General features: G+C 42.8%; 1 protein-coding gene across 5 annotated transcripts in view; it reads right to left on the bottom strand.

The window, feature by feature from the left end:
- Positions 1-13,367, bottom strand: part of Ahcyl2 (adenosylhomocysteinase-like 2) — a 148,723-nt gene that overhangs the window by 34,734 nt on the left and 100,622 nt on the right. For all 5 annotated transcript variants that reach the window (NM_001173510.2, XM_087657193.1, XM_087657190.1 and 2 more), the window contains 3 exon segments: positions 1,262-1,364; positions 8,668-8,768; positions 9,262-9,405. In NM_001173510.2, the coding sequence (NP_001166981.2) occupies positions 1,262-1,364; positions 8,668-8,768; positions 9,262-9,405 (348 nt within the window).

The following is a 13,367-nucleotide window of genomic DNA, read 5'->3' as shown; positions in this document are numbered from 1 at the left end:
GCCATGGTTGGGATGGCAGGTGTGAGCCACGGTTGGGATGGCAGGTGTGAGCCATGGTTGGGATGGCAGGTGTGAGCTATGGCTGTGATGGCAGGTGTGAGCCATGGTTGGGATGGCAGGTGTGAGCCATGGCTGTGATTGCAGGTGTGAGCCATGATCCCCTTTTTGAAAATTTTTATTTTGAGACAAAATCTACTAAGTTTCCCAAGCAAGTCCTGAAGTATGATCCTTTGGCCTTAACCTTCCTTGTAGCAGGGATAATAAGACTATGTCACCAGGTCTGGTCTGGAATATGGGTTTTTAAGCAGCTACGGCATTTTATCAAAACCAGTCTTTTTGTTATCATTTATGTAAGTATGTTATCTTCTCTACCACAATGTAACATTGTGAAAGCAAAGATATTTCTAATTATCTCTTAGAGTCAATAGTCATTTGGTAGGAAAAAAAGACAAATGAATGTCTACTTATAATTCACTGGATAAATACTTAATATTTTTATAATTTTCTATCATATATTAGTAGTAAAATTTTATAATTTTTATAATTCAAGAACTAATGAAGTGTCAAGAGTGCTAGCAACAGGTCAGAGATGTGTGTTCTGTAGGCTTTTCCTGTTATCTCCCAAGAGCTCAGAAGTCGTTTTGGTACCAAACTGTATATTACACAGAGGGAAAAGAAAAAGCTGACAAAATCCGAATTTGTTTTTCTTTTGTCCTTCAAGCATTAGTGGACACTGTAGTCAATTTCTCTGCCAGGCCAAGTCCTTTTTGCTGTGGAACTAGACAAACTAAACATTAGAGCAGGGCGAGCCATTTACTGGAAAACCTGCAGGGACATAACCTACGGCTCGGAGGTTATAGATCACCGAGCGGCGAGTGGTGCTCACTGGGGGTCTCTCAGTGAGTCCAAGCAGCGTGACTGCCAGAACATGAGACACAGGTGGACATTTGCCAACTGTAAAAACCAATTAACTAAATCGTGTCTGACTAAAGAAGCCCTCAAAGAGGGGCTGGGGATTTAGCTCAGTGGTAGAGCGCTTGCCTAGGAAGCGCAAGGCCCTGGGTTCGGTCCCCAGCTCCGGAAAAAAAAAAAAAAAAAGAACCAAAAAAAGAAGCCCTCAAAGAGAACAAATCAACAGGATCCATTTCTTCAAAGGCAGCTAGCGGCCTTACGGTCAGTCTTCCTTAAAGATTTACATTGAAACACTGGAATGTCTTGAAGACTTATCTCAAATAAAGACAGAACGAAGGCCAGCTCTTACCACTTTCTGCGAGAGCAGCAGCCACTTCATTGAGAGTGGAGTAGATGTTGCAGGCAGCCCATCGGCACTGTGCCCCCAGAGCACCCAGAGTCTCCATAAGTACCTGCGTGGAGATGGGGAGACAACCAAGGCTGCATCAGACAGCTGCTCAAGACTTAGTTTATCTTCTGTTAAGACGGGGTGTCATGTAGCTGGGCGCTCTTGCTCCCCCTCCTTCCATTCTCAAGTGTTGTGATTACAGGCATGTGCATGCACCACGCCTGGCTACGCTTTAATATTACAATATATCAAGAATAAACTAGGCCATGTTTCTCAAGTTGTATTTTATAGAACATCTTTAGTATTTTCAACACAGGCAGAGGAGCAGGCTCCAGTAAGATTCTATACTTTTCCCCAGTAAGATTTAATTAAGAATTTCAGAGAAAAAAAAATTTTTTTTATCAAAATACAGACATACAGTTTTTGGTTCTGTTTCAGATACATAGAACAAGATAGTTCCGACGTGAAAAGACTACACAGAGTTGAAGATGCAGAGTGTCTGCCTCATACACAGGAAGCCCTTGGTGATTCCCAGTACCTAATCAAACCAGGCATAGTGCATTGCACAGGCCTGGAATCCAGCACTGGTTAAGTGGAGGGAAGATAACCAGATGTTCAAGGTCGTCCTTGAAAGTTTGGGGTCAATTTGGAGTATGAGATCCCAGTGTAACTGGGATTGTTTCATTTTTGGCAAAGCATGGAAGGAAATCATAGTTGCATATACAAGGATAAGAAAAATTATCTAAAATTTAAATTAAAGGCTAAATGTAGAATGAAAATGTGTAATTTGGAATATTGTGTTGCTCTGGCTAGACACAAGCTTTCATACTCACAGGCAAGGTCCTTTCCAGGAGTACCTGCCCAGGACTCACAAGAAAAGTTGGGAGTCAGGGGGCTGACTCCAATACACTAGTCTCTCTCACAGGAAGCAAAAACCTTAAGTAACAGATGTTTAGTAATCATGTCTGTGATGAGAGCCATGCAAAGACTCTTCATGGGGTGAAAGGAAAGCAACACTGGGAGATCTGAAGGGACCGTTCTGAGGCCCAGGGTGGGTCACTCACTATTTTAATACTAAAGATTGATTACTTCTCTCTTTCTCTATAAAAGACAAGAAAATATCTTCTGCCAGACCTACCAACTAAAAACAAAAACAAAAACAAAAACAAAAAACAAAAACAAAAACCTGGCTGCTATAGGAAGCCACAGGGACACTAGGAAAGCCCTCCCCTCACAGAAGCCTTCTTATACTGACTGGATCAGAAGATTCAAGACTCTCACCCTCACCAAGGAGGTTAGCCCTACCACAAAACAGCAGTCTATGGCCACAGGTAGGGCAGGCCCCTGAGGAGACCCCTGTGTGGCACACTGGTGTTCGAGGAGCTGAAACTGAGGGCGAAGCAGAGAACAGCAGGGCCAGCCCTTCAGTAACCTATAATCAGTCTGAGTAACCCATAATCTTCAGCCCACTGCTGAAGAAACCGGAGCCTGCAGTGCTAAACCCAGCTGAAATTCCAGGCACTTCAGGACTCTGATGGAAATGAAAAACTCACCTTGGCTTTTTAAGACTGAAAACAAAGGCTGGAAGCTCATTTGCCTAGCATGCCTCAAGTGCTGGACCTGACGGTTAGTAAGTTAGGTGTGGTGGCACATGCCTGCAATCCCAGCACGCAAGAGGGAGAAGAACTAGAAGTTCAAGGTCATCCTTAGCTACTTGCTGAGTTCAAATTCAAGGGCAGCTTGGTTTAAGTGAGGCTGTCTTAAAAAGCAAAACAAATAAAAGCTACCATTAATAACAAATGTTTATGTTAATAAAAATTTTAATATTTATAAACAGGAAAGCTAACAGAAAGAAATAAAAACTATAAAAACAAGTTAAATACAATGCTAGGAACAAACGAACAAACACAACACAATGAAAAACTATATAAGGTTCTGAGGACCCCAACAGTCTTTCCAGACTGGGTATTTTCAAGGACAGAGTCAGTCAACTTAAAGATAGCAAAATAGAAATTACAAACTAAAACACAAAGAGAAAAGGAGAGTAGAAAAAACAGACAAAATAAACAAACAGAATAGACCACCCAAGATGAATGGGCTATCACCAGATTATCTGACACATGTCACTGAAGTTCCCAAAAGCAAAGATGGAGAGAACAGGGCAAAGCAAATCCATTTGGAGTTAGTGAACGGTCATTTTCCAAAATTAATGAAAGAGGATCCAGGAACAATAGCTGAGTAGTGCCAAGATCCACTGAAAGTAGCCCTGTGAGTTCCTTTAAAAGTGTCTCATTCCAAGGCGTGTGTGAGGAAGAGAACCTCGAGTAGATCATCATGTACCAGAAGCAAGGAAATACTCAAGGAATGAAAAGGAAGGGCCAAAGACAAAGACGAAGGCCGGGGCATGACCCATCAGTAAAGGGCTTGCCTTGCAAGCATGAGGACCTGAGTTTGATCTCCAGAATCTTCATGTAAAACAAAATTAAAAAGGAAAAAAAGAAAAAAAAAAAGATACAAAATGAAAAAAAAAAAGAAAATTAAAAAAAAAGGGGAAAAAAGGCTAACAACAGCAGATTGCTGAAGCCCATTGACAGGCTATCCTTGCCTGCTTGGAGAGCACCAGGCTAGTTAAGAGACTGTTTCAAAAACCAAAGTGGATGACTATTAGGGAAACTGACACCTGATGTTCTCTGACCCCCATACCTGTGTACACACAGACACAGACACACAGACACACCCAGAGGGATAGTTTATTAGGTAAAGCAGGAGGACCTGAGTGTGGATGCCCAGCATGCATGTAAAAGCTGGCATGGAGGAGTGTGTGGTAACCCCAATGGTGTGTGCCTGTAGTCCAGCACTGGGAGGTGTTGGAGGGAGGGCCCTGAGGCTTGCTGGCCAGACAGCTATTCTAGTAGACCAGTGAGCTCTAGGTTCTGTTGGGGTCCAGATGGAATGTGACAGAGGAAGACGACTCCACATGCACATGTGCACATATACAGAGCCCCGCCCAACACGTGCACAGAGCGGGTAAGGAGAGAGAGGAGGAGGCCGGGAGGGGGAGAGAGAGATTTAAACTATTTTTAAAAGTAAACCACAGAAGCCACATTTGGGACTTCTTTTGGCTAAACAGGATAAAATAAGCATCAAAATACTGAAATCAACAGATTATAACATTAAATAAGACCGGAAAGCAGTGGGTTGGACATGGGAAAATGCTGAAGGAATGCCAGGTAACCCCAGCACAACTTTCGACTGTAATGAGAGCGAGAACTTCCATTCACACTTGTGCTGTGGTGTATACTCATAGTCTTGCTCTCTGGAGGCAGGATAAGGGTAACCTGGCATATATAGATACTTCCAGGCTAACCCAGGTTATATACACGGTGAGACCATCTGAAAAATTAAAGACAAGGTACCAGCAAGACGGCTCAGAGGTAAATTCCTTCACTGTAACCTGAAGAGGGAGGTGGATACCTGAAACTGAAGCTGGAGTTACAGGCCTCCCACATGGGCACTGAGAAACAAACTCTGGTCTTCTGCAAGGGTAGAGAGCGAGCACTCAACTGCTGAGCCATGGCTCTCCAGGTCCGTGGCTTTAATTTTATTATAATTTGGTAGCAACAGCAATGAAGTTAGGTTAGAAGACCTAAGACACAATGAAGTACATACTAGAGGGGATACTGGAGACCCCTCCTCCTCCTCTCCTTGTTTGTTTGGGGTGGGAGGCTGGGTCTCATGTAGCCCAATAGCCCAGGTGGGTCACAAGCTAGTTCACTACATGGCGGAGGGTAGCCTTGAACTTGTTTGCATTCTTCCTGCCAGCTGTCCTAGAGCTGGGGTCTCAGGAGTGCACCACCAAGCTGGGTTTGATGGTGCTGAGGCTCAAACCTTTGTGGTGCCAGGCATGCACCATTAACTAAGCTACATCTCCAGCCTTCAGTCTTTATATAGCTATATTATATAGCGGTAATATTAGAATCGTATATAATTAACACCGACATAATTAGAAAAATTACAGATTAAAAACAAAAGGAAAAATATACTCCTATAAGGATAAAGAAAAAAATTTAGGGTAGAAATAATAAAATGATATTAAATTGGTAAATTAGTAGTAATTCATTCATTCATGAAAATAGAGAGGGATGCCCAAAGGGTAGTGATGTTTAGTTAGTCTGGATAAAAACTAGATATAATTTAGCAACATGAGTCGGCAAGTAGAGGACTTCCTATTTTAAGTTACCACACTGAATTCTCATGTGAGAGGCCTAGGAAAGGTTTTAAGTATGTTTTGTTTCAATTCATTAGCTCAATTCATGTACCTCCAAAAAGAAATTGCTTTTTAATTTATTGTATTAATTTTAGGAATTCAGGGTATCCTTTTCCTCAGAGACATTTAACTCAGCAGCCTCAGAGGGAATTCAGATGCTGTCTGTTTCTATGGACTCTCTGTCTGCCCTTCATTAACAATGTGACCATGTGTGTGCTGAAGGACAGGCAGTTTCTTTCAAGTTGACTGATGTGCTGGGGACAAAGCTCAGTGACAGGAATGTCTGTCCAGTCTCTATTAGACCCTGGGTTCAATCTCCAGCACTGAAAAACAAACAATTTAACTAACTAACCAACTGACTGACTGACTGATTGACTAACTGACTGACTGACTGACTGATTGACTAACTAACTGACTGACTGACTGACTGACTTAGTGTGGCACAGGTCTGAAATCCCAGCACTCAGGAAAGAGGCAGGAAGACCAGGTGTCTGAACAATACCAACCTTATCTGCTACATAGAAGGTTCAGTGTTAGCTTGAGACCCTGCTAACATGAGACTTTATCGAGAACAAAACAAAAGGCTGGAGATGTGGCTCAGTGGGTAAGTGCTTCTTGTGCAAGCATGGAGACCTGACCTCTGACCGCCAACACCCATGTAAAAGCTGGGTGCCATGGAGTGCTTCTGCAAGCCTGGTGATGGGGGAGCAGAGACAGGTGTCTCTGGAGTTTTCTGGCCAGCCTGTCTGTCTAGTCAGTCAGTAAGCTGCAGGTTCTGTGAGAAACCCTTCTCAAAAATTAAGATGATAATGACTGAAGAAGATCCCCACTGCTGGCCTCTACAAACAAACACACACACACACACACACACACACACACACACACACACACACACACAGAGAGAGAGAGAGAGAGAGAGAGAGAGAGAGAGGGAGAGCGCAGAACAAAGACATGGAGAGAGCAAATGTACACTAGTCACTAGCTAGCCATTTACACAGTGACATACACCACCCACAATTCTAGCATCTGGGAGATAGAGACAGTAGATCATGAGTTCAAGACCAGCCTCAGCTACCCAGCAGGTTTGAGGGCCACTTGGGCTACATGAGACCCTGTCTTATTAGAAAGAGAGAAGGAGAAGGGGGATGACTTAAATCTTAAAAGTCCCATAAAATGCACTAGGACATTTTCAACACATCAATTTTCCTATGGATCTCAATGTATTTGGAACTCAAAACCTACTATGTTTTGGATGATAACTCAAAAGAGGGGATGTAGAGTGCTGTAGGACCACTTAGTTTACCACAGTGATTGTGGGGTTGCTGTTATTATTAGTGGGAAGGGCCAGGGATCTGTGATACTGAAGATTAGGATAGCCACTTACAACAAAATCCCTGCTGATCTGGTATAAACTTCATTTGTCCTGGTGAAAGTCCATGTAGGTGAAAACCCTAACTTACAATTATTTGGCCTTGAGACTAACTCCACCTTTAGTAGTGAGAGAGTATTCGTACAGTTTCAGTAACCGTCCTAAGAAAGCAGCAACCGTATCACTGAAGAGAGGATGCTGACTTCACTGAGGCTGCTGAGGAGTTGGAAAGAGTTGCTTTTTCTTTCACAAACTCAATGAATGTTGTTCTAATCTCTGGACATAACGCCAGGCATGGTGGTGCATGCCTGGAACTCCAGCGCTCGGGAGACAGAAGGTTTAAACATTCAAAGCTAGCTTCAGCTACGATAGCAAGTTAGAGGCCGGTACAGGCTACATGAGATACTGCCTCAAACGAACGAACAAACAAATTAACTAACTAGCAAAAATCAGAGATGGCTCAACAGTTGAGAGCAGAGTTTGGTTCTCAGCACCCATAGTCTATAATCTCATTTCTAGAGTGTGCAGTGCTCTCTCTGGCCTCTGTAGTCACTACAGCACATGGAACACCTACATACTCACAGCAAAACACCCATTCACATAAATATTAGTTAGAACAGATATCAGACTATTCTATTATAGTGTTACTTAAGCATTTATATGTTGAAATATATTTTTATTGTAAATTACTTTTTTATTTCTCCCTATTATAGTTCCAATTTTATATTAAGAGATTTTAAATTTCATATAATATACAGATTATGGTGTATCCAAGTTCTACTTCAGAATAATTCAGGGGCACTGAAAGTACCCTGCTTATAAATAGGAGATAACTCTACCGAGTGTAGGAATCTCTGGTCTAAGGCAATCATGGGGATTTTAGCCCCTTCTTAGAACTAGTACAGCAGGGGCATGTAATGGGTCTTGCTCAGGGTGACATGTTGGACTATCCTTCAAGACCTCAGCAATGGTTTCCTTGCTCTTGGCAGAGCGGAGGAAACAGTCCTTTCTTTCCACAGTGTTCTCAGTGACTAAGTAGCTGTAAGCACCTTTATGTCAGCCCGTATGACACAGACACACTGTGGAGAAAGCTCCAAGAAGAAAAATCACAAAGAGGTAAAACAGAACTCCCCCACTGCAGGCCACCTTCGGCCTGCCTTGCAGATGGGACTTCTGTCCACATAATGCAGTAAGCTCCCGAAGTTGGGGTCAGGTTGGATCTGTTTTCTCTTACTTGCTGCTGGGGCCAGCTCTGTATGCTCCCATCATACAGCCTGAGAGGACACTGGGCAGGAGATGGGAAGAGTAGGAGACAGGTGGAAGCATTCACGTGCTCACTAGCATACTCAGCCTCAGCTCAGCCTGTGCCTTCCCGGCTCTACAGCCCCGACACATTAGTCAAGCATTCTGGGCCTCGGTTTCCTTGACTACAAAATGGAAAAAGGAATACCTGCCTACATAGCACTGTGTGGATTAATAGATAATACTGTGAGCCTGGTGCCGGCAGTTGCACGCATTCAACAATGGCAATTATTAACTGTTATTGAGAGGAAAGGGGAGGCAGGAGCGATGCTCAGTAGTTGCGAGCACTAACTGCTCTTCCAGAGGTCCTGAGTTCAAATCCCAGCCACCATCTGTAATGAGATCTGATGCCCTCTTCTGGTGTGTCTGAAGACAGCTACAGTGTACTTATAAATCTTTAAAAAAAAAAAAAAGAGGAAAAGGACTCACAGCCGTCTGAGCAGTGATGTGCGTACAACCCACGATTTTGGCTCCAGCCAAAGGCTTTTCTCCTTGGGCTCTCTTCCTTAAAGCCATCAAGGCAGGCATCTCTGAAAAGGCCAACACAAATACAGAATATCAAGCAGAGGGAATAAGAGATGACAGAAAAGCCATAAAACCACTCGTACGTTCCCTTGGCCGGCTTCTGTTGTTAGGTGGTGTTCCTGAGTGTTCTCTGAGAGGTCTTCAGAGACAAAAGCTCCCCAGTTTTGTCTTCTATATGCCAATCCTGATCCAGGGGTTTCCTCCAGAACTATGGGACTTCACTCCCTCCCCAGTGTTTCCTGCGCTCAGATTCTTTGAAGTGTTCTTCAAGAGGTAGACATGCAGACTCACACCTAAAATCCCAGCACTTGGGAGGCTGAGACAAGAGAGTTGTCTCGAGTGCAAGGTCAGCCTAGGTTCCAGAATGACGCTGACCTCAGACAGATTAATAAACAAAAGTGTGGTTTAGTATTACACTGAAATTTGACAAGCCAGCTGACCCAGGAGTATTAACATGACAAAATGACACAGGCAGGTAAAAGGCATTTATTTCTTTACCTTGCTCAGCAATTTCAATCTCTCTGCGTCCAAACTCTGCTTGTTTGATGTTCTTGACACAGAAGTCGCTACTCCCCTTAGAGTTCTTTTGCTGCTTGTCCCTGGGGGATGTTTCATCGTCAGAGCTATCTGTGTATGAGGCAGCTGGAAACAAACGATAGTCAGTCAGGAAAAGACTGGCTTCTTTCACAAAAGCAAACCAGTGGGGTGTCACTAGCTGCTAGCATTACCCAAATTAACACCTCTAGGAAGCTCCTTAATGGAGTTGTACTGCTCATCACCTATGCAAGATACTCTCCACAATCCAAAAAGGGCAAGCCAGAGACCTGCGAGAGGCTTTCTCTCTCTGTAGCACTCATTAGGAATCTAGTACTAACTTTTCCTTTTGAACACAGAGAGGTATAACACTTGAACATGTAGAGAAGAGAGTTGAGCCCACGAAAGCCACAGTTAAAGTTCCTAGGCAAGCCAGTTATTAACCCTCCCCACCACCCCCTCTCTGCCTGCTGCTTAAATGCCTGAAGTTATTTGCTTGTAGTACACTAACTGAACAGATAAAACCTAAAAATGAGGAACTCATGGGAAAGTAATTAAGAACTACACAAAAGGAGTTTGTCTCACTTAACAGAGCTGTGCTTCTTAGGACTGGCTCTGATGAGACAGAACTATTCTTGCAGACCCAATTAGACCCTGACAATGAACTATTCAATATGTCATCCTCCTTACTGGCCTCCGTAAGAGGGGGTCCTTGGTGTTTCAGATTCCCAAAGAAGCAAAATACCCTCTGTTGGTACATTCAATGCTCTGGTGAGTAATCAACTAGCAGTAAATCCTAGAGCAGTGGCTCCCACCCTTCCTAAGGCTGCAGCCCTTTAACATAGTTCCTCATGTTGTGGAGAACCCCAACCATAACATTATTTCATTGCTACTTAATAATTGTAATTCTGAAACTTATGAATTATAATGTAAATATCTGATCTTTCCGATGGTCTTAAGTGAGTCCTGTGAAAGAGTAGGTTAAGCCCCAAAGGGGTCTCAACCACTGCACTAAAGGGCAAAAAGGCCACACTTGATTGTGGCTAACAGAGGGTTACTGACACTGAGTTCACGGCCTTAGTCTCCATATTTGCTAATCATTTCTAGATGATCTGACGCTATTTCCTTCTTGATCCTAGAGGGTAGTTCTTTCTAATCCTGGTAGTTAGGGGGAGAATAGAGGACATAAACCATGGCCTATAGAATATTTACATCTCTCAATGCAGTTAGCACTGTCGTTACTTCTAGGGGGAGAAAGCTGCAGAATCGCAGAGTTCCTGTAAGCCGGGCCTGGCACTCTGACCCACTTCCATCTAGAGCATTAAGGCATTGCTGGGATTTCTACAGAGGGACTGTCTGGGTAGGGGTTGGAAGGTACACTGTAAAAGGCAAGTCCGACCTTGCCCAGCTAATCTGGCACAGTGCTGCATACTGTGGGGTCAGCAGGGGCTTGAGGATCTCTCTTTCCCTGGAAAATTGCCTTAGAGCAAAGTCCTAACATGAGGGCACAGGAATGAATGTGTGCGCTAGGGGAGGGGAAGGAATTAGTAAACCCCCAAAGGACTTTTGTTCTTACAAGGAACTAATCTGTACAAAAACTTTTTGGTTCCTCTCGGTAAGAGAGCTCAAAGTGCTTTTGGCAATACACCTAGAAATAGCTTTCTGGGCATCATCTGTTTCATCAGCCAATATTCTGATACAGCTTAGGAATTACAGGCTTAGGGAACCATGCTCCTAACTCCCAAGAGAGAAATGATAACAGCTTCCCCAGTCCTGACCCAAGTTTAGGAGGAAATTGAATATGAAAAGAGTTTAAATTCGGAATAACTCAAAGTTTCAAATCTTTTTTTCCAGAACCATGAAGAGTTTTGTGCCTCTAGTAGCAAACACTGATCAGCAAGGCAAGGCACGAACTCAGGTTACAGAGCAGGGAGAGCGGGAGTTCAAGGCCAGCTTGGGCTATGGATGTCTCAAAGCCTGAAAAAAAAAAGGGAAAAAAAAAAGAAAGAAAGAAAGAAAATAAGAGAAAAGAAAAGGAAAGGAAAGAAAAGAAAAGAAAAGAAAAGAAAAGAAAAGAAGAGAAAAGAAAAGAGTAAGGCCAGGTGTGATGGTGGACACCTTTGATTCCAGCTCTTGGGAGGTGAGTGGTTCACTGGTGAGACTGGAGCCCTTCCTCTAACCCAGAATAGTTACCCTTCCTGAGCCAAAGATGAATCAGGAGTGGGAGGAAAGCAAACTGAAACAAAGCAATACTCCTCTAAGAGAAGCACTCCAATTTTAACGGTTTCTTTGATTTATTCTGTTTTGTTTGTTTTTCAGACAGGATCTCTGTATGTAGCCCTGGCTATGCTGGAACTAGCTATGTACACCAGGCTGGCCTTAAACTAACAGAGACTTTCCTGCCTCTGTCTCCCAAGTGCTGGGATTAAAGATGAGTATCACAGCACCTTGGTTCCAGTTTCTGTTGTTGGCCTTTTGTTTCCAATTTAAAGAATAAAGTGGTTGCATCACTTCCTTATTTTAAAGTTGAGGAATCTAATAGTTTACTTTCTTTTTAAACAATCTCACTATGTAGCCCTAGCTATCTTAGGACTTGCTACGTAGACTACCTTGGCCTCAAGCTCAGGAAGATGGTGTGTCTCTGCCTTCAGGTGCTGGTGGTATGTGTGCCACCATGCACGTTGGGTTTCACCTTCTTAATAGTAGTCAGGAATGCTTTTTCCCCCAGAGGGGATTTTTCCAAGGTCTTTATCTAGAGCTATGGTTAGCAAGTACAAAAGGCAGCAAGCGTCTTCACTGCTGTAGTGTGTGGCTGCAACAGTGTCAGGCCAGACTGAACAAAGGGTTTTCCTGACCATGGTAGAAATTTTATTCAACTAATATGGTATGCATCTATTTAATTTTGAATGTACTCATTTTTGTCACTTTTATTTTTTTGATAATTCATGCTATGCTGTCCAGATCGACCTGGAACTTTCTACAAGGCACAGGCTGGCCTTGAATTTGCCTGCTACTGCACTTTGAAGCTTCTAAAAATATCTATAATTATCAGCATACTCTGCAGCTCAGTCACTAACAGTGAGCAGTGGTGTAGTGTTGGTGGTGCAGTGCTGAGCACAGCTGCCTTTCAAAAAGGAAGAAATCCATTATGGGAGGGTCTCGCTTCATTCCCAGGTTACTGAATGGCCAATTTTCAATTACCCTAATATAAAACAGGGAGTATAATAGATCCCCTGCTCCATAGGGTTACCCTTTCTCTAAACTACCACTAATAAAAAATCTTATAGGGACATGAGATAGCCTCTAAATTGTTTTAGTCTATAGGCAGAAAAGATTACTATCTATGAAGTACAACACAATTTTACGGTGGGATGTCTCCTTTGACTTTCAAGAACCAAACTTGATGAGTCATTAATCCACAGTTCATCCTATTGCACACACGCACAAGCTCGAGCACGCGCGGGCACACACACACACACACACACACACACACACACACACACCCAGCTGCACCTGATTTCCTGTTATCTTCCAGCACCTGTGAGACTGTGGGAGCTTGTTAGGAAGCAAGAAGTCAGAATTATGATTGAATTAGTCCTATTAAATTAATTAAAGTCAGGCAGGTCCCCTTGGGCCCAATCTATTTATTTGTTAGTGGAAATAATAGTAGGTACCCATGTTTGAGTGTGAATGGATTGTACTAATGAATGACTCCAGAAGTATGTGAGAAGTTATGTTAGTTTTCCAATGCAAACAAACACAATTTGAAAAAGAAAATCTAAAAGTCTCTCAAAATTTGTAACTGCTAATTAAAAGTAAAGTACTTCATTCTCACCTGAGAAGTAAAGTACTTAATTCTTTCTCATCTGTAACCAATTCACTCATTGTAAAGGTAACATTTTCATAAATGATTCTGGTCTGAAAATGAAGAAAAGGTTATTTTGTTCATTTGCTTTTGTGAGTTTTGTAGCTTAGGAGAAGAGTTTTATATTAAAAAGTGCTGTCAGGAGGCAGCGATGGTCAGTTCTCTTGGAGTTTGAAGCCAGCCTTATATACAAAACAAGTTCTAA

The sequence above is a fragment of the Rattus norvegicus genome, chromosome 4, assembly GCF_021556685.1.
Source record: "Rattus norvegicus strain SHRSP/BbbUtx chromosome 4, alternate assembly SHRSP_T2T, whole genome shotgun sequence".
NCBI classification, from domain to species: Eukaryota; Metazoa; Chordata; class Mammalia; order Rodentia; family Muridae; genus Rattus; species Rattus norvegicus.
Note: the sequence above shows the minus strand (reverse complement) of the source record. Positions and strands in the feature narration are given on the sequence as shown.